The sequence below is a fragment of the Doryrhamphus excisus genome, linkage group LG6 (genome assembly GCF_037039965.1).
Source record: "Doryrhamphus excisus strain RoL-2023G ecotype Guam linkage group LG6, RoL_Dexc_Guam_v1.1, whole genome shotgun sequence".
Lineage (NCBI taxonomy): Eukaryota > Metazoa > Chordata > Actinopteri > Syngnathiformes > Syngnathidae > Doryrhamphus > Doryrhamphus excisus.
In genome coordinates this window covers 2,536,735-2,564,396 of record NC_136362.1, presented here as the reverse complement: position 1 = coordinate 2,564,396, position 27,662 = coordinate 2,536,735, and the positions used below count along the sequence as shown (strand labels likewise).

The window sequence follows — 27,662 nt, the reverse complement described above, 5'->3', positions numbered from 1 at the left end:
TAACCCCTTATGTTTTTTTTAAAAAATCACCGCCCTCAAAAGCTGGCATTTTATGCCATTTTTGGATGCTTCTCGGGCCCCTGTTGAGTGTGTGTGAGGTTTCCCATCTTTTTTTGACCAGAAAAGTGCATTAGAAGCAAGATAAAAAAATGAAAAAAACGACATACTAACCCCTTACGTTTTTTTTTTTTCCAAAAATCAATGCCCTCAAAACCTGGCATTTTATGCCATTTTTGGATGCTTCTCTGGCCCCTGTTGAGTGTGTGTGAGGTCTCCCCTGGTTTTTTGACCAGAAAAGTGCATTAGAAGCAAGTTGAAAAAATGAAAAAAAACGACATACTAACCCCTTACGTTTTTTTTTTTTTCCAAAAATCAATGCCCTCAAAACCTGGGATTTTATGCCATTTTTGGATGCTTCTCTGGCCCCTGTTGAATGTGTGTGAGGTCTCCCGTCTTTTTTTGACCAGAAAAGTGCATTAGAAGCAAGTTGAAAAAATGAAAAAAAACGACATACTAACCCCTTACGTTTTTTTTTCAAAAATTACCACCCTCAAAATCTGGCATTTTATGCCATTTTTGGATGCTTCTCGGGCCCCTGTTGAGTGTTTGTGAGGTGTCCCCTGGTTTTTTGACCAGAAAAGTGCATTAGAAGCAAGTTGAAAAAATGAAAAAAACGACATACTAACCCCTTACGTTTTTTTTTCAAAAATCACCGCCCTTAAAAGCCAGCATTTTATGCCATTTTTGGATGCTTCTCGGGCCCCTGTTGAGTGTGTGTGAGGTTTCCTCAGGTTTTTTGACCAGAAAATTGCATTAGAAGCAAGTTGAAAAAATGAAAAAAACGACATACTAACCCCTTACGTTTTTTTCCAAAAATCAATGCCCTCAAAACCTGGCATTTTATGCCATTTTTGGATGCTTCTCTGGCCCCTGTTGAGTGTGTGTGAGGTCTCCCCTGGTTTTTTGACCAGAAAAGTGCATTAGAAGCAAGTTGAAAAAATGAAAAAAAACGACATACTAACCCCTTACGTTTTTTGTCAAAAATGAACACCCTCAAAAGCTGGCATTTTATGCCATTTTTGGATGCTTCTCTGGCCCCTGTTGAGTGTGTGTGAGGTCTCCCCTGGTTTTTTGACCAGAAAAGTGCATTAGAAGCAAGTTGAAAAAATGAAAAAAAACGACATACTAACCCCTTACGTTTTTTTTTTTTTCCAAAAATCAATGCCCTCAAAACCTGGCATTTTATGCCATTTTTGGATGCTTCTCGGGCCCCTGTTGAGTGTGTGTGAGGTTTCCCATCTTTTTTTGACCAGTAAGGTGCATTAGAAGCAAGTTGAAAAATGAAAAAAACGACATACTAACCCCTTACGTTTTTTTTCAAAAATCACCGCCCTCAAACGCTGGCATTTTATGCCATTTTTGGATGCTTCTCGGGCCCCTGTTGAGTGTGTGTGAGGTTTCCCGTCTTTTTTTGACCAGAAAAGTGCATTAGAAGCAAGTTGAAAAAATGAAAAAAACGACATACTAACCCCTTACGTTTTTTTTTTCCAAAAATCAATGCCCTCAAAACCTGGCATTTTATGCCATTTTTGGATGCTTCTCTGGCCCCTGTTGAGTGTGTGTGAGGTGTCCCCTGGTTTTTTGACCAGAAAAGTGCATTAGAAGCAAGTTGAAAAAATGAAAAAAAACGACATACTAACCCCTTACGTTTTTTTTCAAAAATCACCGCCCTTAAAAGCTGGCATTTTATGCTATTTTGGATGCTTCTCGGGCCCCTGTTGAGTGTGTGTGAGGTTTCCCGTCTTTTTTCACCAGAAAAGTGCATTAGAAGCAAGTTGAAAAAATGAAGAAAAAAACCCGACATACTAACCACTTACGTTTTTTTTTAAAAATCACCGCCCTCAAAATCTGGGATTTTATGCCATTTTTGGATGCTTCTCGGGCCCCTGTTGAGTGTGTGTGAGGTTTCCTCAGGTTTTTTGACCAGAAAAGTGCATTAGAAGCAAGTTGAAAAAATGAAAAAAAACGACATACTAACCCCTTACGTTTTTTTTCAAAAATCACCGCCCTTAAAAGCTGGCATTTTATGCTATTTTTGGATGCTTCTCGGGCCCCTGTTGAGTGTGTGTGAGGTTTCCCGTCTTTTTTTGACCAGAAAAGTGAATTAGGAGCAAGTTGAAAAAATGAAAAAAAATGACATACTAACCCCTTACGTTTTTTTTTTAAAATCACCGCCCTTAAAAGCCAGCATTTTATGCCATTTTTGGATGCTTCTCGGGCCCCTGTTGAGTGTGTGTGAGGTTTCCTCAGGTTTTTTGACCAGAAAAGTGCATTAGAAGCAAGTTGAAAAAATGAAAAAAAACGACATACTAACCCCTTACGTTTTTTGTCATTAATGAACACCCTCAAAAGCTGGCATTTTATGCCATTTTTGGATGCTTCTCGGGCCCCTGTTGAGCGTGTGTGAGGTTTCCTGTTTTTTTTTGACCAGAAAAGTGCATTAGAAGCAAGTTGAAAAAATGAAAAAAAACGACATACTAACCCCTTACGTTTTTTTTCAAAAATCACCGCCCTTAAAAGCTGGCATTTTATGCTATTTTTGGATGCTTCTCGGGCCCCTGTTGAGTGTGTGTGAGGTTTCCCGTCTTTTTTTGACCAGAAAAGTGAATTAGGAGCAAGTTGAAAAAATGAAAAAAAACGACATACTAACCCCTTACGTTTTTTTTCAAAAATTAATGCCCTCAAAAGCTGGCATTTTATGCTATTTTTGGATGCTTCCTGGGCCCCTGTTGAGTGTGTGTGAGGTTTCCCGTCTTTTTTTGACCAGAAAAGTGCATTAGAAGCAAGTTGAAAAAATGAAAAAAACGACATACTAACCCCTTACGTTTTTTTTTCTTTTCCAAAAATCAATGCCCTCAAAACCTGGCATTTTATGCCATTTTTGGATGCTTCTCTGGCCCCTGTTGAGTGTGTGTGAGGTCTCCCCTGGTTTTTTGACCAGAAAAGTGAATTAGGAGCAAGTTGAAAAAATGAAAAAAACGACATACTAACCCCTTACGTTTTTTTTTAAAAATCACCGCCCTTAAAAGCCAGCATTTAATGCCATTTTTGGATGCTTCTCGGGCCCCTGTTGCGTGTGTGTGAGGTTTCCTCAGGTTTTTTGACCAGAAAAGTGCATTAGAAGCAAGTTGAAAAAATGAAAAAAAACAACATACTAACCCCTTACGTTTTTTTTCAAAAATCACCGCCCTTAAAAGCTGGCATTTTATGCTATTTTTGGATGCTTCTCAGGCCCCTGTTGAGTGTGTGTGAGGTTTCCCGTCTTTTTTTGACCAGAAAAGTGAATTAGGAGCAAGTTGAAAAAATGAAAAAAAATGACATACTAACCCCTTACGTTTTTTTTTTTTAAATCACCGCCCTTAAAAGCCAGCATTTTATGCCATTTTTGGATGCTTCTCGGGCCCCTGTTGAGTGTGTGTGAGGTTTCCTCAGGTTTTTTGACCAGAAAAGTGCATTAGAAGCAAGTTGAAAAAATGAAAAAAAACGACATACTAACCCCTTACGTTTTTTTTCAAAAATGAACACCCTCAAAAGGTGTCATTTTATGCCATTTTTGGATGCTTCTCGGGCCCCTGTTGAGTGTGTGTGAGGTTTCCCCTGGTTTTTTGACCAGTAAGGTGCATTAGAAGCAAGTTGAAAAAATGAAAAAAAAACGACATACTAACCCCTTACGTTTTTTTTCAAAAATCAATGCCATCAAAACCTGGGATTTTATGCCATTTTTTGATGCTTCTTGGGCCCCTGTTGAGTGTGTGTGAGGTTTCCCGTCTTTTTTTGACCAGAAAAGTGCATTAGAAGCAAGTTGAAAAAATGAAAAAAAACGACATACTAACCCCTTCCGTTTTTTTTCAAAAATCACCGCCCTCAAAATCTGGCATTTTATGCCATTTTTGGATGTTTCTCGGGCCCCTGTTGAGTGTGTGTGAGGTTTCCCGTCTTTTTTTGACCAGAAAAGTGCATTCGAAGCAAGTTGAAAAAATGAAAAAAACGACATACTAACCCCTTACGTTTTTATTTTTTTCCCAAAAATAAATGCCCTCAAAAGCTGCCATTTTATGCCATTTTTGGATGCTTCTCTGGCCCCTGTTGAGTGTGTGTGAGGTTTCCTCTGGTTTTTTGACCAGAAAAGTGCATTAGAAGCAAGTTGGAAAAATGAAAAAAAACGACATACTAACCCCTTACGTTTTTTGTCAAAAATGAACACCCTCAAAAGCTGGCATTTTATGCCATTTTTGGATGCTTCTCGGGCCCCTGTTGAGTGTGTGTGAGGTTTCCTGTCTTTTTTTGACCAGAAAAGTGCATTAGAAGCAAGTTGAAAAAATGAAAAAAAACGACATACTAACCCCTTACGTTTTTTTTCAAAAATTACCGCCCTTAAAAGCTGGCATTTTATGCTATTTTTGGATGCTTCTCGGGCCCCTGTTGAGTGTGTGTGAGGTTTCCCGTCTTTTTTTGACCAGAAAAGTGAATTAGAAGCAAGTTGAAAAAATGAAAAAAACGACATACTAACCCCTTACGTTTTTTTTTTTTCCAAAAATCAATGCCCTCAAAACTTGGCATTTTATGCCATTTTTGGATGCTTCTCTGTCCCCTGTTGAGTGTGTGTGAGGTCTCCCCTGGTTTTTTGACCAGAAAAGTGCATTAGAAGCAAGTTGAAAAAATGAAAAAAAAACGACATACTAACCCCTTACGTTTTTTTTCAAAAATCACCGCCCTTAAAAGCCAGCATTTTATGCCATTTTTGGATGCTTCTCGGGCCCCTGTTGAGTGTGTGTGAGGTTTCCTGTCTTTTTTTGACCAGAAAAGTGCATTAGAAGCAAGTTGAAAAAATGAAAAAAAACGACATACTAACCCCTTACGTTTTTTTTCAAAAATTACCGCCCTTAAAAGCTGGCATTTTATGCTATTTTTGGATGCTTCTCGGGCCCCTGTTGAGTGTGTGTGAGGTTTCCCGTCTTTTTTTGACCAGAAAAGTGAATTAGAAGCAAGTTGAAAAAATGAAAAAAACGACATACTAACCCCTTACGTTTTTTTTCAAAAATCACCGCCCTTAAAAGTTAGCATTTTATGCCATTTTTGGATGCTTCTCTGGCCCCTGTTGAGTGTGTGTGAGGTTTCCTCAGGTTTTTTGACCAGAAAAGTGCATTAGAAGCAAGTTGAAAAAATGAAAAAAAAACGACATACTAACCCCTTACGTTTTTTGTCAAAAATGAACACCCTCAAAAGCTGGCATTTTATGCCATTTTTGGATGCTTCTCGGGCCCCTGTTGAGTGTGTGTGAGGTTTCCTGTCTTTTTTTGACCAGAAAAGTGCATTAGAAGCAAGTTGAAAAAATGAAAAAAAACGACATACTAACCCCTTACGTTTTTTTTTTTTCCAAAAATCAATGCCCTCAAAACCTGGCATTTTATGCCATTTTTGGATGCTTCTCTGGCCCCTGTTGAGTGTGTGTGAGGTCTCCCCTGGTTTTTTGACCAGAAAAGTGCATTAGAAGCAAGTTGAAAAAATGAAAAAAAAACGACATACTAACTAACCCCTTACGTTTTTTTTCAAAAATCACCGCCCTTAAAAGCCAGCATTTTATGCCATTTTTGGATGCTTCTCGGGCCCCTGTTGAGTGTGTGTGAGGTTTCCCGTCTGTTTTTGACCAGAAAAGTGCATTAGAAGCAAGTTGAAAAAATGAAAAAAAACGACATACTAACCCCTTACGTTTTTTTTCAAAAATCACCGCCCTTAAAAGCTGGCATTTTATGCTATTTTTGGATGCTTCTCGGGCCCCTGTTGAGTGTGTGTGAGGTTTCCCGTCTTTTTTTGACCAGAAAAGTGCATTAGAAGCAAGTTGAAAAAATGAAAAAAAACGACATACTAACCCCTTACGTTTTTTTTCAAAAATGAACACCCTCAAAAGCTGGCATTTTATGCCATTTTTGGATGCTTCCCAGGCTCCTGTTGAGTGTGTGTGAGGTCTCCCCTGGTTTTTTGACCAGAAAAGTGCATTAGAAGCAAGTTGAAAAAATGAAAAAAAAACCGACATACTAACCCCTTACGTTTTTTTTCAAAAATGAACACCCTCAAAAGCTGGCATTTTATGCCATTTTTGGATGCTTCCCAGGCTCCTGTTGAGTGTGTGTGAGGTTTCCCCTGGTTTTTTGACCAGTAAGGTGCATTAGAAGCAAGTTGAAAAAATGAAAAAAAAACGACATACTAACCCCTTACGTGTTTTGTCAAAAATCAATGCCATCAAAACCTGGGATTTTATGCCATTTTTGGATTTTTCTTGGGCCCCTTTTGAGTGTGTGTGAGGTTTCCCGTCTTTTTTGACCAGAAAAGTGCATTAGAAGCAAGTTGAAAAAATGAAAAAAACGACATACTAACCCCTTACGTTTTTTTTCAAAAATCACCGCCCTCAAACGCTGGCATTTTATGCCATTTTTGGATGCTTCTCGGGCCCCTGTTGAGTGTGTGTGAGGTTTCCCGTCTTTTTTTGACCAGAAAAGTGCATTAGAAGCAAGTTGAAAAAATGAAAAAAACGACATACTAACCCCTTACGTTTTTTTTCAAAAATCACCGCCCTTAAAAGCCAGCATTTTATGCCATTTTTGGATGCTTCTCGGGCCCCTGTTGAGTGTGTGTGAGGTCTCCCCTGGTTTTTTGACCAGAAAAGTGCATTAGAAGCAAGTTGAAAAAATGAAAAAAAACGACATACTAACCCCTTACGTTTTTTTTCAAAAATCACCGCCCTTAAAAGCCAGCATTTTATGCCATTTTTGGATGCTTCTCGGGCCCCTGTTGAGTGTGTGTGAGGTCTCCCCTGGTTTTTTGACCAGAAAAGTGCATTAGAAGCAAGTTGAAAAAATGAAAAAAAACGACATACTAACCCCTTACGTTTTTTGTCAAAAATGAACACCCTCAAAAGCTGGCATTTTATGCCATTTTTGGATGCTTCCCAGGCTCCTGTTGAGTGTGTGTGAGGTTTTCCCTGGTTTTTGACCAGTAAGGTGCATTAGAAGCAAGTTGAAAAAATGAAAAAAAAAAACGACATACTAACCCCTTACGTTTTTTTTCAAAAATCAATGCCATCAAAACCTGGGTTTTTATGCCATTTTTGGATGCTTCTCGGGCCCCTGTTGAGTGTGTGTGAGGTTTCCCGTCTTGTTTTGACCAGTAAACTGCATTAGAAGCAAGTTGAAAAAATGAAAAAAAACGACATACTATTCCCTTACGTTTTTTTTCAAAAATCACCGCCCTCAAAAGCTGGCATTAATGCCATTTTTGGTTGCTTCTCTGGCCCCTGTTGAGTGTGTGTGAGGTTTCCCGTCTTTTTTTGACCAGAAAAGTGCATTAGAAGCAAGTTGAAAAAATGAAAAAAAACGACATACTAACCCCTTACGTTTTTTTTCAAAAATCACCGCCCTTAAAAGCTGGTATTTTATGCTATTTTTGGATGCTTCTCGGGCCCCTGTTGAGTGTGTGTGAGGTTTCCTCAGGTTTTTTGACCAGAAAAGTGCATTAGAAGCAAGTTGAAAAAATGAAAAAAAACGACATACTAACCCCTTACGTTTTTTTTTTTTTTCCAAAAATCAATGCCCTCAATACCTGGCATTTTATGCCATTTTTGGATGCTTCTCTGGCCCCTGTTGAGTGTGTGTGAGGTCTCCCCTGGTTTTTTGACCAGAAAAGTGCATTAGAAGCAATTTGAAAAAATGAAAAAAAACGACATACTAACCCCTTACGTTTTTTGTCAAAAATGAACACCCTCAAAAGCTGGCATTTTATGCCATTTTTGGATGCTTCTCGGGCCCCTGTTGAGTGTGTGTGAGGTTTCCTGTCTTTTTTTGACCAGAAAAGTGCATTAGAAGCAAGTTGAAAAAATGAAAAAAACGATACTAACCCCTTACGTTTTTTTTCAAAAATCAATGCCCTCAAAACCTGGCATTTTATGCCATTTTTGGATGCTTCTCGGGCCCCTGTTGAGTGTGTGTGAGGTTTCCTGTCTTTTTTTGACCAGAAAAGTGCATTAGAAGCAAGTTGAAAAAATGAAAAAAACGACATACTAACCCCTTACGTTTTTTTTCAAAAATGAACACCCTCAAAAGCTGGCATTTTATGCCATTTTTGGATGCTTCCCAGGCTCTTGTTGAGTGTGTGTGAGGTTTCCCCTGGTTTTTTGACCAGTAAGGTGCATTAGAAGCAAGTTGAAAAAATGAAAAAAAATATGACATACTAACCCCTTACGTTTTTTTTCAAAAATCAATGCCATCAAAACCTGGGATTTTATGCCATTTTTGGATGCTTCTCGGGCCCCTGTTGAGTGTGTGTGAGGTTTCCCGTCTTGTTTTGACCAGAAAAGTGCATTAGAAGCAAGTTGAAAAAATGAAAAAAAACGACATACTAACCCCTTACGTTTTTTTTCAAAAATGAACACCCTCAAAAGCTGGCATTTTATGCCATTTTTGGATGCTTCCCAGGCTCCTGTTGAGTGTGTGTGAGGTTTCCTCAGGTTTTTTGACCAGAAAAGTGCATTAGAAGCAAGTTGAAAAAATGAAAAAAAACGACATACTAACCCCTTACGTTTTTTTTTTTTTTCCAAAAATCAATGCCCTCAATACCTGGCATTTTATGCCATTTTTGGATGCTTCTCTGGCCCCTGTTGAGTGTGTGTGAGGTCTCCCCTGGTTTTTTGACCAGAAAAGTGCATTAGAAGCAATTTGAAAAAATGAAAAAAAACGACATACTAACCCCTTACGTTTTTTGTCAAAAATGAACACCCTCAAAAGCTGGCATTTTATGCCATTTTTGGATGCTTCTCTGGCCCCTGTTGAGTGTGTGTGAGGTCTCCCCTGGTTTTTTGACCAGAAAAGTGCATTAGAAGCAATTTGAAAAAATGAAAAAAAACGACATACTAACCCCTTACGTTTTTTGTCAAAAATGAACACCCTCAAAAGCTGGCATTTTATGCCATTTTTGGATGCTTCTCGGGCCCCTGTTGAGTGTGTGTGAGGTTTCCCGTCTTTTTTTGACCAGAAAAGTGAATTAGAAGCAAGTTGAAAAAATGAAAAAAACGACATACTAACCCCTTACGTTTTTTTTCAAAAATCACCGCCCTTAAAAGCCAGCATTTTATGCCATTTTTGGATGCTTCCCAGGCTCCTGTTGAGTGTGTGTGAGGTTTCCCCTGGTTTTTTGACCAGTAAGGTGCATTAGAAGCAAGTTGAAAAAATGAAAAAAAAACGACATACTAACCCCTTACGTTTTTTGTCAAAAATCAATGCCATCAAAACCTGGGGTTTTATGCCATTTTTGGATTTTTCTTGGGCCCCTTTTGAGTGTGTGTGAGGTTTCCCGTCTTTTTTGACCAGAAAAGTGCATTAGAAGCAAGTTGAAAAAATGAAAAAAAACAACATACTAACCCCTTACGTTTTTTTTCAAAAATCACCGCCCTCAAAATGTGGCATTTTATGCCATTTTTGGATGCTTCTCGGGCCCCTGTTGAGTGTGTGTGAGGTTTCCTCAGGTTTTTTGACCAGAAAATTGCATTAGAAGCAAGTTGAAAAAATGAAAAAAACGACATACTAACCCCTTACGTTTTTTTTCAAAAATCACCGCCCTCAAACGCTGGCATTTTATGCCATTTTTGGATGCTTCTCGGGCCCCTGTTGAGTGTGTGTGAGGTTTCCCGTCTTTTTTTGACCAGAAAAGTGCATTAGAAGCAAGTTGAAAAAATGAAAAAAAACGACATACTAACCCCTTACGTTTTTTTTCAAAAATCACCGCCCTTAAAAGCCAGCATTTTATGCCATTTTTGGATGCTTCTCGGGCCCCTGTTGAGTGTGTGTGAGGTTTCCCGTCTTTTTTTGACCAGAAAAGTGCATTAGAAGCAAGTTGAAAAAATGAAAAAAAACGACATACTAACCCCTTACGTTTTTTTTCAAAAATCACCGCCCTCAAAAGCTGGCATTTTATGCCATTTTTGGTTGCTTCTCAGGCTCCTGTTGAGTGTGTGTGAGGTTTCCCGTCTTTTTTTGACCAGAAAAGTGCATTAGAAGCAAGTTGAAAAAATGAAAAAAAACGACATACTAACCCCTTACGTTTTTTTTCAAAAATGAACACCCTCAAAAGCTGCCATTTTATGCCATTTTTGGATGCTTCCCAGGCTCCTGTTGAGTGTGTGTGAGGTTTCCCCTGGTTTTTTGACCAGTAAGGTGCATTAGAAGCAAGTTGAAAAAATGAAAAAAAAACGACATACTAACCCCTTACGTTTTTTTTCAAAAATCAATGCCATCAAAACCTGGGATTTTATGCCATTTTTGGATGCTTCTCGGGCCCCTGTTGAGTGTGTGTGAGGTTTCCTTAGGTTTTTTGACCAGAAAAGTGCATTAGAAGCAAGTTGAAAAAACAAAAAAAAAACGACATACTAACCCCTTACGTTTTTTTTCAAAAATCACCGCCCTTAAAAGCTGGCATTTTATGCCATTTTTGGATGCTTCTCGGGCCCCTGTTGAGTGTGTGTGAGGTTTCCCGTCTGTTTTTGACCAGAAAAGTGCATTAGAAGCAAGTTGAAAAAATGAAAAAAAACGACATACTAACCCCTTACGTTTTTTTTCAAAAATCACCGCCCTTAAAAGCTGGCATTTTATGCTATTTTTGGATGCTTCTCGGGCCCCTGTTGAGTGTGTGTGAGGTTTCCCGTCTTTTTTTGACCAGAAAAGTGCATTAGAAGCAAGTTGAAAAAATGAAAAAAAACGACATACTAACCCCTTACGTTTTTTTTCAAAAATGAACACCCTCAAAAGCTGGCATTTTATGCCATTTTTGGATGCTTCCCAGGCTCCTGTTGAGTGTGTGTGAGGTCTCCCCTGGTTTTTTGACCAGAAAAGTGCATTAGAAGCAAGTTGAAAAAATGAAAAAAAAACCGACATACTAACCCCTTACGTTTTTTTTCAAAAATGAACACCCTCAAAAGCTGGCATTTTATGCCATTTTTGGATGCTTCCCAGGCTCCTGTTGAGTGTGTGTGAGGTTTCCCCTGGTTTTTTGACCAGTAAGGTGCATTAGAAGCAAGTTGAAAAAATGAAAAAAAAAACGACATACTAACCCCTTACGTTTTTTGTCAAAAATCAATGCCATCAAAACCTGGGATTTTATGCCATTTTTGGATTTTTCTTGGGCCCCTTTTGAGTGTGTGTGAGGTTTCCCGTCTTTTTTGACCAGAAAAGTGCATTAGAAGCAAGTTGAAAAAATGAAAAAAACGACATACTAACCCCTTACGTTTTTTTTCAAAAATCACCGCCCTCAAACGCTGGCATTTTATGCCATTTTTGGATGCTTCTCGGGCCCCTGTTGAGTGTGTGTGAGGTTTCCCGTCTTTTTTTGACCAGAAAAGTGCATTAGAAGCAAGTTGAAAAAATGAAAAAAACGACATACTAACCCCTTACGTTTTTTTTCAAAAATCACCGCCCTTAAAAGCCAGCATTTTATGCCATTTTTGGATGCTTCTCGGGCCCCTGTTGAGTGTGTGTGAGGTCTCCCCTGGTTTTTTGACCAGAAAAGTGCATTAGAAGCAAGTTGAAAAAATGAAAAAAAACGACATACTAACCCCTTACGTTTTTTTTCAAAAATCACCGCCCTTAAAAGCCAGCATTTTATGCCATTTTTGGATGCTTCTCGGGCCCCTGTTGAGTGTGTGTGAGGTCTCCCCTGGTTTTTTGACCAGAAAAGTGCATTAGAAGCAAGTTGAAAAAATGAAAAAAAACGACATACTAACCCCTTACGTTTTTTTTCAAAAATCACCGCCCTTAAAAGCCAGCATTTTATGCCATTTTTGGATGCTTCCCAGGCTCCTGTTGAGTGTGTGTGAGGTTTTCCCTGGTTTTTGACCAGTAAGGTGCATTAGAAGCAAGTTGAAAAAATGAAAAAAAAACGACATACTAACCCCTTACGTTTTTTTTCAAAAATCAATGCCATCAAAACCTGGGTTTTTATGCCATTTTTGGATGCTTCTCGGGCCCCTGTTGAGTGTGTGTGAGGTTTCCCGTCTTGTTTTGACCAGTAAACTGCATTAGAAGCAAGTTGAAAAAATGAAAAAAAACGACATACTATTCCCTTACGTTTTTTTTCAAAAATCACCGCCCTCAAAAGCTGGCATTAATGCCATTTTTGGTTGCTTCTCTGGCCCCTGTTGAGTGTGTGTGAGGTTTCCCGTCTTTTTTTGACCAGAAAAGTGCATTAGAAGCAAGTTGAAAAAATGAAAAAAAACGACATACTAACCCCTTACGTTTTTTTTCAAAAATGAACACCCTCAAAAGCTGCCATTTTATGCCATTTTTGGATGCTTCCCAGGCTCCTGTTGAGTGTGTGTGAGATTTCCCCTGGTTTTTTGACCAGTAAGGTGCATTAGAAGCAAGTTGAAAAAATGAAAAAAAAAACGACATACTAACCCCTTACGTTTTTTTTCAAAAATCAATGCCATCAAAACCTGGGATTTTATGCCATTTTTGGATGCTTCTCGGGCCCCTGTTGAGTGTGTGTGAGGTTTCCTTAGGTTTTTTGACCAGAAAAGTGCATTAGAAGCAAGTTGAAAAAACAAAAAAAAAACGACATACTAACCCCTTACGTTTTTTTTCAAAAATCACCGCCCTTAAAAGCTGGCATTTTATGCCATTTTTGGATGCTTCTCGGGCCCCTGTTGAGTGTGTGTGAGGTTTCCCGTCTGTTTTTGACCAGAAAAGTGCATTAGAAGCAAGTTGAAAAAATGAAAAAAACCGACATACTAACCCCTTACGTTTTTTTTCAAAAATCACCGCCCTTAAAAGCCAGCATTTTATGCCATTTTTGGATGCTTCTCGGGCCCCTGTTGAGTGTGTGTGAGGTTTCCTCAGGTTTTTTGACCAGAAAAGTGCATTAGAAGCAAGTTGAAAAAATGAAAAAAACGACATACTAACCCCTTACGTTTTTTTTCAAAAATCACCGCCCTCAAACGCTGGCATTTTATGCCATTTTTGGTTGCTTCTCTGGCCCCTGTTGAGTGTGTGTGAGGTCTCCCCTGGTTTTTTGACCAGAAAAGTGCATTAGAAGCAAGTTGAAAAAATGAAAAAAAACGACATACTAACCCCTTACGTTTTTTTTCAAAAATCACCGCCCTTAAAAGCCAGCATTTTATGCCATTTTTGGATGCTTCTCGGGCCCCTGTTGAGTGTGTGTGAGGTTTCCTGTCTTTTTTGGCCAGAAAAGTGCATTAGAAGCAAGTTGAAAAAATGAAAAAAAACGACATACTAACCCCTTACGTTTTTTTTCAAAAATCAATGCCATCAAAACCTGGGATTTTATGCCATTTTTGGATGCTTCTCGGGCCCCTGTTGAGTGTGTGTGAGGTTTCCCATCTTTTTTTGACCAGTAAACTGTATTAGAAGCAAGTTGAAAAAATGAAAAAAAACGACATACTAACCCCTTACGTTTTTTTTCAAAAATGAACACCCTCAAAAGCTGGCATTTTATGCCATTTTTGGATGCTTCCCAGGCTCCTGTTGAGTGTGTGTGAGGTCTCCCCTGGTTTTTTGACCAGAAAAGTGCATTAGAAGCAAGTTGAAAAAATGAAAAAAAACGACATACTAACCCCTTACGTTTTTTTTCAAAAATCAATGCCATCAAAACCTGGATTTTATGCCATTTTTGGATGCTTCTCGGGCCCCTGTTGAGTGTGTGTGAGGTTTCCTCTGATTTTTTGACCCGAAAAGTGCATTAGAAGCAAGTTGAAAAAATGAAAAAAAACGACATACTAACCCCTTACGTTTTTTTTCAAAAATGAACACCCTCAAAAGCTGGCATTTTATGCCATTTTTGGATGCTTCTCGGGCCCCTGTTGAGTGTGTGTCAGGTTTCCCCTGGTTTTTTGACCAGTAAGGTGCATTAGAAGCAAGTTGAAAAAATGAAAAAAAAACGACATACTAACCCCTTACGTTTTTTTTCAAAAATCAATGCCATCAAAACCTGGGATTTTATGCCATTTTTGGATGCTTCTCTGGCCCCTGTTGAGTGTGTGTGAGGTTTCCTGAGGTTTTTTGACCAGAAAAGTGCATTAGAAGCAAGTTGAAAAAATGAAAAAAAACGACATACTAACCCCTTACATTTTTTTTCAAAAATCACCGCCCTCAAAACCTGGCATTTTTGCCATTTTTGGATGCTTCTCTTTCCCCTGTTGAGTGTGTGTGAGGTTTCCTTAGGTTTTTTGACCAGAAAAGTGCATTAGAAGCAAGTTGAAAAAACAAAAAAAAAAACGACATACTAACCCCTTACGTTTTTTTTCAAAAATCACCGCCCTTAAAAGCTGGCATTTTATGCCATTTTTGGATGCTTCTCTGGCCCCTGTTGAGTGTATGTGAGGTTTCCTGTCTTTTTTTGACCAGAAAAGTGCATTAGAAGCAAGCTGAAAAAATGAAAAAAAACGACATACTAACCCCCTTATGTTTTTTTTCCCCCCAAAAATCAATGCCCTCAAAAGCTGGCATTTTATGCTATATCATTTGCGGTCCAGGCAGGACCCAAATAAGGCAAAAAAGGTACCTTTATTGAGGTACTCGTTTTCTGGAAAAAACAGTAAGGGTTACTTTATGCTATTTTTTTTTCAACTTACTTCAACTGCTCTTTTGTGCTCTGGGAGAGAGTGGAAACATCTCACATCTTAATCGGGGGTCCCACCAGGACCCAAAAACAGGTAGAAAATGTCACTTTATTGAGGTACTGATTTTCGCCCAAAATCAAAAAAATTATTTTTTTCAATTTTTTTCCAACTTACTTCAACTGCAATTTTATGCTCTGCTAAGGGGGTCTTCTGGTTTTTTTATCCTTTAATCACTATAAGTTTCATTACATAACTGAATATTCTGTTGAATTGACTAATATTTAAATTTGCTTCATGATCTGAGACATTTTAAGTGTGACAAAAGTGCAAAAAAAAAAATCAAGAAATCAGGAAGTGGTCAAATACTTTTTAGCATTACTGTATATATATTTTTTTTCCATGGAAACTCAACTCACAATCATAAATTTAGTTGGGAAAATGGGATCTAGCTGCATAAAAAAATATTTCTCTTTGTGCTGTGGAAAAAAAATTGGCTTCCACTTTAATCATGGTTCTTTTTTTGTTCTTTTCCTCGACGCTACCGCTAGCTTTTCTCAGCACCTTTGGGTCTCTGAGGTATTTGTTATTTTTTTCTTCGCAGGTAAGTTTAAATGCGGTCTGTTTTTCCACTGAGCTCATCGAGGGATCTGCTGTAACACCTTCTCTTGCACTTTATATACCAAGTAGAAGAAAAAAAAAATGCATCAAATACACTTTCAGTGTCGTATATGCAGTACAACTTAAAGGTAATGAACATGCAGCATCAGACGATTTTGTGACACTCTTTCCTTTATTTAAAAAATAGTTGATTAGTTGATTTAGAGCGTAAAGCCAAGGTAAGTGCACCACTTATTCAGAGTGCTTTCACATGTAGCAGAAAAAAAAAAAAAAAAAAAAAAAAAAACGCCACAGGACAAGACAAGGCTGGCAGGTTCTCAGATAGTGCCATTCGACAGAACACGACATCAAACACACAGCATACATTTCCACTGTTGTGGGAGAGAATTAGGAGATTAAAGAAATAATATGTCAAAGGTGGGAGGAAAAAAAAAAAAAAAAAAAAAAAAACAAACACAAAAACATGTCTATCTTCAAAAATTGGCCACACGGCAGATAAAAGCCAATTACTGTGTGAGCATTCTTGCTTCGTTATCTCAGTGGCTTAGTGGGCGTGCTTCCACGGATGAGAGGCGATGCTGCTTTAGTTTCTTTCCAAAAAACACAAATGTCTTACAACAAGATTCAAACGCAGTCAAATATGATATGAAAACCATACAAACAAACAAAAAAAAAACAGATTTACATAAAATATACACAGTTCCCTGAAAAGAAGGTAAAAGACAAAACAAAGGAAAGGAATATGCTAACGTTGAAACATTTTATCTACTGATGTCGTTTGTTACAACCCGAAAACGTAATAACGCCACACAAGCGTAATACAAATCTGTAGCTTTGAATGTAATAATCCTGCAAATATTAATAAATTTCCCACAAATGTAATAAAATTTGCCCACTGCAAAAAGTAATAACTATTACTATTTTGTTTGTGGGCGTACATGTGCGTTTTAGTTACAGTATATTATTGTATGTAATAAAATAATAATAATAGTAATAATAATTTTATTTAAACAATCGCAATTATCACAATTATGTTATTTTTTAAAATTTAAAATAAATTATAATTTCATAATTAAAGATTTCTTTAATGTATTCAAGTGATACTCTGAATAATATTTTTTCCAAAAAACAAACAAAAAAGAATTATCTTGTTAAAATCCTCAAAAAATCCTCACAAAATCATTATTTTGTGTGTATTTGGGGAAGAAATAATCAAAATGAATAAATAATAATAATAATAGTAATAATAACTTTAGCAAAACAATCGCAATTATCACAATTATGTTATCTTTTTTAATTTAAAATAAATTATAATTTCATAATTAAAGATTTCTTTAATGTATTCAAGTGATACTCTGAATAATATTTTTTCCAAAAAACAAACAAAAAAATTATCTTGTTAAAATCCTCAAAAAATCCTCACAAAATCATTATTTTGTGTGTATTTGGGGAAGAAATAATCAAAAGAAATAATAAAATATAATAATAATAATAATAATAATTTTATTGAAACAAAAAAATTGTCTTTTTACATTAAAAATAAATTATAATTTAATACTTAAAGATTCCTTTAATGTATTCAAATGATACTCTGAACAATATTTTTTCCACAAAAAAAGAAACAAAAAATTATCTTGTTAAAATCCTAAAAAAAATCCTCACAAAATCATTATTTTGTGTATATGGGGAAGAAATAATCAAAATAAATAAATAAAAAATAATAATAGTAATAATAATTTTAGTAAAACAATCGCAATTATCACAATTATGCTATCTTTTTTTAATTTAAAATAAATTATAATTTAATAATGAAAGATTCTCTTTGAATAATATTTTTTCCACAAAAAAAGAAAAAATAATTATTTCGTTAAAATCCTCAAAATGACATCTACACTTTCTCCCTCATTAAAAAAAGAAAGAACAAACAACAACAACAATTTTGAACAAGAACAATTTTGTCTCATATTACATTTGTGAGAAGTTATTACTTTTACAGTTTTTCACTTTCCCACATATGTAATAATTTCCAACTAATGTAATAACTATTACATTCATACATTATGTTTGCAGTAGGCAAATTTTATTACGTTTGTGGGACATTTATTACATTTACGGGATTATTACAATCAAAGCTGCAGATATGTATTACGTTTGTATTTACGTTTCATTTCCAGATTTTCTTCTAGTAAATGTACTTGTCATAATTATGACTTTATTGCCATAATATTTTATACTTATTCATGTAATTGTATACATTTCCCCCAATCAAATGTTAAGAAAATATTTTATGTATTTTGGTTTGTTTCTTTTATTATGACATTTTTAAAAAAAATTAATATTTTAATTTGGGCTACTAAAATATACTGAAATATTTTGATTTGATTCTTTTGAAATTATTGCAGATTTTTTTTTTTTACAACGTACATAATTGATTTAGGCCGCATGTTGTATAACATCATGTACTATTCTGCTCTAGAAACAACAAAACAGCCACGTTAGCAAAAGCCGCTCTTCATCATTCATCATTCCAGCACATTCTAATTCAATTAAACCCGATTTTTAATAAAGAATCGCGTGATGACAAGCGAGCAATATTCCCTTTGTGGTGTTCACCCTGTGTTGCACGACATATTTCCACCACAGGATTTAATTGCTTTTAGCGCCTGTAGCCGTGTTGAGACGGAACGTTTTTTTGCAACATCGAGTTTGACTAATCCCTTAGCAAACAAATAACGTAATGATGTCATGTTTTCACAATGGGAACGCGTCAAACAAGAAGAAGACGCTATATAAAAACAAATATTTAAACAGTGTACAAAAAGAACAGTATTGGGTTAAAAGAGCATTCAATCCCAGGATTGTGAACAATCATGGAACATTTACAAAGAGTTTCCAGATTGGGAATCAAACATTTTCGATTTCCTGTTGTCAGTTTCATAGAAAAAAAATCTTGCTGATAATTTGGTTTCCGATCTTGACTGACTGAAGTATCGCAAATGGGTGTAGGATTGTCCCGAAACGTATCCATACCTTGGGCTTCTTTCTTAGGAATTCCGCTTATTCCATAAAATATCCTCAAATGCCGAGCAATGTAATGTTTATTTCACGGAGACGAGCTTCTGCCAAACATCCCAACTATGAAAAACGGAGGTCAACCACTTCGCTCAAAGAAAGTTCTTCTTCTGAGATTAAATTGACTTTTCAAAACCTTCTAAATTGTAAACTGTCCTTGAGACTCCTGTAGTCATCATACGGGTGTTTGAACAAAAGAATCTGGGGGGGGGGGGGGGGGGGGACTGATCCCAACAACGTCACACATATCAAACTCTTCAGAAAAATGCATTCCACCAAACAATTAAAATTATTGAATTTTTCTCCAAATTCATTCTTTTATTTATTTTGCCCCGACTCGGCGTTCCAGTTTCGGCATTCTTATGCATGTAATTTGTTCATGGCCATAAGCAACGGAAAAGAAAACACTCGCAAACATCCAAATTGACCCGAAAAATACAGGTAAAAAAAAATGCAAAAAAATTTCGTGTTAAAAGGTCAATTTATGTTTTAGTCATCCTCAGGAGTTAGCTTAGGGCTCTTTCTTAGGCTATGTAGACGCTGCATATACATACGATGGTTAATTTTTTAATCACAGGGCACATATAGACAAACAACCATTCACACTCACATTCATACCTATGGACAATTTGGAGTCGCTAATTAACCTAGCATGTTTTTTTTGGAATGTGGGAGGAAACCGGAGTACCCGGAGAAAACCGGGGAGAATGTAAAAAATCCATACAGAGATGACCGAAGGTGGAATTGAACTCAGATCTCCTAGCTGTGAGGTCTACGCGCTAACCAATTGACTGGCGTGCAACCGAGTAAATATTATTCATTCATTAATTTTCTACTGCTTATCCTCACAAGGGTTGCAGGGGGTGCTGGAGCCTATCCCAGCTGTCTTCGAACGAGAGGCGGGGTACACCCTGGACTGGTCGCCAGCCAGCCAATCACAGGGCACATATAGACAAACAACCATTCACACTCACATTCATACCTATGGACAATTTGGAGTCACTAATTAACCTAGCATGTTTTTGGAATGTGGGAAAAAACCGAGGGTGGAATTGAACTCTGCGTGCTAACCACTCGACCACCGTGCAATGCCTCCTTGAAATGATTTCCAATTTGGAATAATGACAGCGGTCCGTCGGTCAAATTATTCGATGTTGTCAACAGCAAGAACCCTACCTGTCTCCGCGCTAACCACTCGACCGGCGTGCAACCGAGTAAATATTATATGAATCAAATTATTTTGCTCGGAGATTAAGGATTGGTGTGGCATCTGAACTCGGGATTGGTCTGTTGTGGCGACAAGGGAGCGGAGCCGAAAGGCAGAACTCTACGTTCCTACCCTCACCTATGCTCATGAGTTTTGGGGTAGTGACTGAAATCGTGGGGACTAGCGACCAAAATGAGTTTTCTTTGTAGGGCGGCAGGGTTTTTCGAGATCGGGTGAGGAGAACTGGAAAAACTGAAAAACTGAAAAACTGAAAAATTGGAAAAACTCAAAAGGAATGCCTCTTAGATGCCTCCTTGGGGAGTTCAGGGCACCTCTCAACTAACTTGACCTGGGAACGACTCGAGCACATCCGACCGGGGAGAGGTCTCAGGGAAGACCCAGAACTGGGAACACCTTAGGAGCTGAACGAGGTAGCTGGGATAGGGAAGCCTGGGTATCCCTTCTTAGGCTGCCCCCATAACCCAATACCCAAACTCGGGTCGTCGCATTGTACTGTTCAGAATCACTAATCCGAATCGGACTGTTCACACTGAGCAACAAATTAGTCTTAATCTCCTTGATTTTTCGACGATATGATTTGTTTCACTTTAGCAACAAGCTAGTTCTTCAAAGTTGTAGTAAAAAACAGAAACGTCTACAGCTCAGAGAAAAGGATCTTTCGAGTTCAGATGATATTCGGTATGTTTCCCCTCCCCGAGGCCATTTCCCTTGAAGTCATCACACCAGACATACCGACGAGTATTTTCAGTCTTTTAAGGAGGCGGATTGATTCTCAAGCGTCTTGCAGGGAATCTGCGGTAAACAGATGCGTCCTTCAGGGCACGTTGCCATGGCTAGCGGTCTCAACTTTGATCGGCCTACTCTCGGCGAGGAACCACGAGGCACGGAAATAGGAGTTCTAGGTGTGCCAGGAGTGGGAGCAATCGTGTGGGATTTTGAGGCCGAAAGTACAGACTCAGACATGATATGTCAAATATGTTGTGCACAAGCATTAAGTCACTGATGTAAATTCTAAAACCTTGATCTGCTACAGGGTGGACTGCAGTAGAACTGAAGTACTTTTTAGCACACCTAAAAAAAAAATCGCCTTTTTCTCGTCGAAAATTATTTGTAAATACAAGGATGAAGAGTCTTGAACCAGTCATGATGTACTTTATATATCACTATATTGACTATGGTACCCATTTCTTCGGTACGAGGTACATTATTAAAAAAAATAAACAAAAAAAAACCTTAAACTGTATTATGGAAAGCAGGAAGTGAACAAATGTATCAGTTACTGATTGTAAAAGTACCAGCTTCTCTCTACTCCTTTTGGACATGTGGAACTATGAACTGATTATGGGATGCACTCAATTGGAATCTGATGCATGTTCAAATAAAATAAAACCATTACCATTGTTTATTGGTTATTACTATTATTATTTTTTTAAATTTATTTTTATTATTATTGTCATTATTTAACAATAGTGCATCAATTGTAATCTGATGCATGTTCAAATGAAATAAAACCATTACCATTGTTTATTGGTTATTACTATTATTATTTTTTTAATTTAATTTTTATAATTATTGTCATTATTTAACAATAGTGCATCAATTGTAATCTGATGCATGTTAAAATGAAATAAAACCATTACCATTGTTTATTGGTTATTACTATTATTATTTTTTTAATTTAATTTTTATTATTATTGTCATTATTTAACAATATTGTTTATGTAAACAGATGCCATGGCTAGCGGTCTCAACTTTGATCGGCCTACTCTCGGCGAGGAACCACGAGGCACGGAAATAGGAGTTCTAGGTGTGCCATGAGTGGGAGCAATCGTGTGGGATTTTGAGGCCGAAAGTACAGACTCAGACATATGGGAAAAAAATATTTGTGAGGAAATACACACAGAAAGGTGAAGTAGAGAGATGATGAGAGAAGAACAAAATGTGTGACAGTTGCGGAATATGGAATAGAAACGCTTTACCGCCTCCGCTAACACAATTTATGATATCAGCAAGAATACACGTCTGCTCGCTTTCCGCCCGTATTCCCCACGATTCCCTGTTTTTTTATGCACTTTTTAAACCTCTGCAGGGTGGAACAATGTGATAAACACACTAGTCTTTAATGTGTGCTCTCTAAGGGGGGGTTTCATCACTAAGGATCTTGGTCTTGACAGTCCTGGTGGAGCTTTAATAAACAATAAACAACAATTCGACGGCATTTGTCTCAATAGGAAAAAGCAACGATGGCGGGGTGTGGCAGCAGTCTTTTCCCAGGCATCTGTGCACCATTATCCAGAGAACACAATGGAATTCCATGACTTCCTCCCATCCCACACTCACTTTACCCAAAATGATAGTCCAAAAAAAAAAAAACTCCTCACGTCAAATCCAACATCTAAAAAAAAAAAAAAAAAAATTCCAACATCTATCATTCCATTCCGGCATCAATCACATATAAAACGTACTTGGAAAAAAAGAGTGCTAAAGGATTTTGAATTAAAGTCGGTGAAGTAGAAAACTAGCATGCCGTTTTGTTTTTCTCATTCATTTACAAGGGAAGAAAAAAAAGGAGCTGATTTTTAATCAAAATAAAAGACAAATATTCCAGAAATGGGAAAAGGGACTTTTTTCCCAAGGAAGTGGGAAGTGTTAGTAAAAGTCGTTATTGTCTTTTGTGTCTGTGCGCCCTTCCTTTCAGTAAACCGTTATTCCAAGCCAAAAAAAAAAAAAAGGAAAAACAATCAAGGAGTGACAACCATCCAATCCTTTCTCCTCTTCCAGTTGTGTTACTCTTTGGCAAAAATGAGTGACAAAAGGAGAGGAATGGGGGGGGCACATGGAATTTGCACACAAATTCTAGCAACAGAGTCAAAGGATGATTGGAAAGTAGTGGCGGGAGAAAGAAAATGGGGGCGGTGGGGGTGGGGGGTGGCATTTCATCAAAAGTTCCATCCCATCAGGAATTTCAGGAATTGAGATTCTTCTTCTCTTGAGGCTAGGCGTCATATTTCTTCCCTGTTCTGTGGATGTGATGGAAGAGCGTCATGGAGAACGCCATCCCCAGAAGCTGTGGAAGAGGAGGAAATGGTACAGTCGGTAAAATATGTTTATATGTCAAGTATATGCTTTTTGTATGATGATGAATGGCGGAAAATCACAATTGATACGTAGATACGCTCATGATAACGTCTGAAGTATAAAATGTACATGTACTCACCACTAATTAATGATTTCATTTTTTTTAATTTTTTTTTATTTTGCCAGAACAACAGGATTTTATTGCAGGTTGGAAATATACTCACCACTAATGAATGGTTTTTAAAGAATTATTATTTTTTATTTTAATTATTTTTTGCCAGAACAACAGGCTTTTATTGCAGGTTGGAATTATACTTACCACTAATGAATGATTTTTAAAATTTTATTTTATTTGTATTTTTTTTTGTTGCCGGAACAACAGGCTTTTATTGCAGATTGGAATTATAGTCACTACTAATGAATGATTAAAAAAAATCAAATAAAATTTTTTGCCAGAACAACAGCAGGTTGGAATTATACTCATCACTAATGAATGGTTTAAAAATTTTTTTTTTTTTTTATTGCAGGTTGGAATTATACTCAGCACTAATGAATGATTTTTTTAAATGTATTATTTTTTTTTTTTTTTTGCCGGAACAACAGGCTTTTATTGCAGGTTGGAATTATACTCAGTGGTAGAAAATGAATGAATGAATGAACTAATGAATGATTTAAAAATATATATATATTTTTAATTTTTTTTGCCGGAACAACAGGCTTTTATTGCAGGTTGGCATTATACTCACCACTAATGAATGTTTTTTAAAAAAATAATTTTTCTTTAATTTTTTTATTTTTTTTGCTTGAACAACAGGCTTTTATTGCAGGTTGGCATTATACTCACCACTAATGAATGATTAAAAAAATATGTTTTTTTTCATTTGAATTTTTTTTGCCGGAACAACAGGCTTATATATTTTCATTTTTATCATTCACCACTAATGAATGCTAATATAAGATAATCCATAAACAGATGGAATCGGACCATTACTGACACCTAGTGGCCAATGTAAATTACAACATTCACAATTAAAACGCTTCTTCTGATGCTTATTTGGTATTTTAATACAATGACTTTGTTAATGTAGCAATTGTTATGCTTGAAAATTTCAAGAGTAAGTACCGTTTGCTTTATGAATATTCTTTTAAATACATCGTATTTATCCATGAAATCGATCATAATTTGACAAATTAATTGGTCGAGTGAGGGAGCGATTCTTGAACCACAATATACCAAGGGAGAACCGTATTCCTAAATTATTAGAGTTGTGTTTTCTGTGAGAAAATTGGCTTGTTTTTATATATAAATAAATATACATGTCTTTTTTTTTAAACCAGCATACTAAGTCCTCCTAACTACTAAGTCCTCCTAACTACTAACTTCTAACACCAGCACATTTTCATTCACTGGCCTGCAAATGGGAGCTAGTATAGAATCTCTGTGAGAGAAAAACGGGTATGTTGTGCACAAGCATTAAGTCACTGATGTAAATGGAGGTGTCCCGCTATCTCTTTGAAGCTGCCATTACCCATGATGCTCGTACATCAAACACAGCTGCAAGGCTCATTCTAAAACCTTTATCTGCTACAGGGTGGAGTGCAGGAGAACTGAAGTACTTTTTAGCACACCTTAAAAAAAATCGCCTTTTTCTCGTCGAAAATTATTTGTAAATACAAGGATGAAGAGTCTTGAACCAGTCATGATGTACTTTATATATCACTATATTGACACTTACTATGGTACCCATTATGGCATTGGATGATCATATCACTTTGTACTTCGGTACGAGGTGCATTAAAAAAAACAACAAAAAACCAAAAAAAAAACCTTAAACTGTATTATGGAAAGCAGGAAGTGAACAAATGTAACAGTTACTTATTGTAAAAGTACCATTTGGACATGTGGAACTATGAACTGATTATGGGATGCACTCAATTGTAATCTGATGCATGTTCAAATGAAATAAAACCATTACCATTGCTTATTGGTTATTACTATTATTATTTTTTACATTTTTTTATTATTATTGTCATTATTTAACAATATTGTTTACGTTGTGGCATAGATGTTATACTCACTACTAATGAATGATGTAAAAAATATATATTTTTACTTTTATTTTTTTTGCCGAAACAACAGGCTTTTATTGCAGGTTGGAATTATACTCACCACTAATAAATGATTAAAAAATACATATATTTTTTAATTTTTAATTTTTTTGCAGGAACAACAGGCTTTTATTGCAGGTTGGAATTATACTCACCACTAATGAATGATTAAAAAATACATATATTTTTTAATTTTTAATTTTTTTGCAGGAACAACAGGCTTTTATTGCAGGTTGGAATTATACTCACTACTAATGAATGATTAAAAAATACATATATTTTTTTATTTTTAATTTTTTTGCAGGAACAACAGGCTTTTATTGCAGGTTATTTATGGTGAGTACATTTTATACTTTGAACAATGAAATCTGACAAACTTTAAACTTTAATCGAAGCGACAGACCCAATGATGGGATTCTAATTCTGTAACAGCACCTATAACATTTTTTCTTATATATTTTTTTTGCGTTCCGTCTGATGGCTGCTTACTTCCTTCCTGGAGCGAAACCAAGATGCTTTGAGTCTCGCAGACAGGGTCAGTGTGAAAAAAACATAGTGTCAACAACATTTTCGGTACGTGGGCGTCCATAACGCCCACTGAGAACAAACCTTATAACTTTCCCAGCAGAAAATGGAGGCGCATTGGATGGGAGCGCCAATTGATGCAGACGTGTTGCAATACGGGCAAAACGAACATTTGCAAAAACCTCCTACCTGCACCACCAAGATGACCATGCCGATGGTTCCCAGCAGGTGCTTGTTGTCATCGAGCCATTCTTCCACTTTCTCAAAGCATCCCTGCAAAGCGAGAGGAACACAATGAAGGATCTCAACCGGGCGGCTCACATCTTCTACTGCAGTGATTTTCAACCACTGTTGAAAATTAACATTTATTAATCATCATTTGCAAATATTACTAGTATTAATAGTACACCTTGGTTAGCATACACCTCGGTTAGCATACACCTCGGTTAGCATATGCCTCGGGTAGCATACACATTGTTTAGCATACAACATTTATTAATCATCATTTGCAAATATTACTAGTATTAATAGTACACCTTGGTTAGCATACACCTCGGTTAGCATACACCTCGGTTAGCATACACTTCGGTTAGCATACACCTCGGTTAACATACACCTCGGTTGACATACACCTCGGTTAGCATACACCTCAGTTAGCATACACCTCGGGTAACATACATATTGTTTAGCATACAACTCGGTTAGCACACACCTCGGTTAGCACACACCTCGGTGAGCATTCAACTCGGTTAGCATACACCTCGATTAGCATACACCTCGATTAGCATAAACCTCGGTTAACATACACATTGTTTCGCATACACCTCGGTTAGCATACACCTCGGTTAGCATACACATTGTTTCGCATACACCTCGGTTAGCATACACCTCGGGTCGCATACACATTGTTTAGCATACAACTCGGTTAGCATACACATCGGTTAGCTTACACCTCGGTTAGCATACACATTGTTTCGCATACACCTCGGTTAGCATACACCTCGGGTCACATACACATTGTTTAACATACAACTCGGTTAGCATACACCTCAGTTAGCATACACCTCGGTTAGCATACACATTGTTTCGCATACACCTCGGGTTGCATACACATTGTTTAGTATACAACTCGGTTAGCATACACCTCAGTTAGCATACACCTCGGTTAGCATACACCTCGGTTAGCATACACATTGTTTCGCATACACCTCGGTTAGCATACACCTCGGGTCGCATACACATTGTTTAGCATACAACTCGGTTAGCATACACCTCGGGTAGCATACACATTGTTTAGCATACAACTCGGTTAGCATACACCTCGGTTAGCTTACACCTCGGTTAGCATACACATTGTTTCGCATACACCTCGGTTAGCATACACCTCGGGTCGCATACACATTGTTTAGCATACAACTCGGTTAGCATACACCTCGGGTAGCATACACATTGTTTAGCATACAACTCGGTTAGCATACACCTCGGTTAGCTTACACCTCGGTTAGCATACACATTGTTTCGCATACACCTCGGTTAGCATACACCTCGGGTCGCATACACATTGTTTAACATACAACTCGGTTAGCATACACCTCGGTTAGCATACACCTTGGTTAGCATACACATTGTTTCGCATGCACCTCGGTTAGCATACACCTCGGGTCGCATACACATTGTTTAGCATACAACTCGGTTAACATACACCTCGGTTAGCATACACCTTGGTTAGCTTACACCTTGGTTAGCATACACATTGTTTTGCATACACCTCGGTTAGCATACACCTCGGGTCGCATACACATTGTTTAGCATACAACTCGGTTAGCATACACCTTGGGTAGCATACACATTGTTTAGCATACAACTCGGTTAGCATACACCTCGGTTAGCTTACACCTCGGTTAGCTTACACCTCGGTTAGCATACACATTGTTTCGCATACACCTCGGTTAGCATACACCTCGGGTCGCATACACATTGTTTAACATACAACTCGGTTAGCATACACTTCGGTTAGCATACACCTCGGTTAACATACACATTGTTTCGCATACACCTCGGTTAGCATACACCTCGGGTCGCATACACATTGTTTAGCATACAAATCGGTTAGCATACACCTCGGTTAGCATACACCTTGGTTAGCTTACACCTTGGTTAGCATACACCTCGGTTAGCATACACCTCGGGTCGCATACACATTGTTTAGCATACAACTCGGTTAGCATACAACTCAGTTAGCATACAACTCGGTTAGCATACCATGATTAACATTTATTAATCATCATCAAAATTCCTCATGTAAACATGGCTACTGTCGTGTGTCCGTGGTGTAAAGACTGGCAGAGCAATGTA

At 37.3% G+C, this 27,662-nt stretch overlaps 1 protein-coding gene across 2 annotated transcripts in view; it reads right to left on the bottom strand.

Annotated features, from left to right (window-relative positions):
* Nucleotides 1–20,150: 20,150 nt before the first annotated feature.
* Nucleotides 20,151–27,662, bottom strand: part of tspan9a (tetraspanin 9a) — a 253,478-nt gene continuing 245,966 nt past the window's right edge. For both annotated transcript variants that reach the window (XM_058086240.2, XM_058086239.2), the window contains 2 exons: nucleotides 25,497–25,580; nucleotides 20,151–22,662 (listed from right to left, as the gene is read on the bottom strand). In XM_058086240.2, coding sequence (XP_057942223.1) covers nucleotides 22,591–22,662; nucleotides 25,497–25,580 — 156 coding nt within the window. In that variant the 3' untranslated portion in view covers nucleotides 20,151–22,590. The remainder of the gene's footprint in view (nucleotides 22,663–25,496; nucleotides 25,581–27,662) is intronic.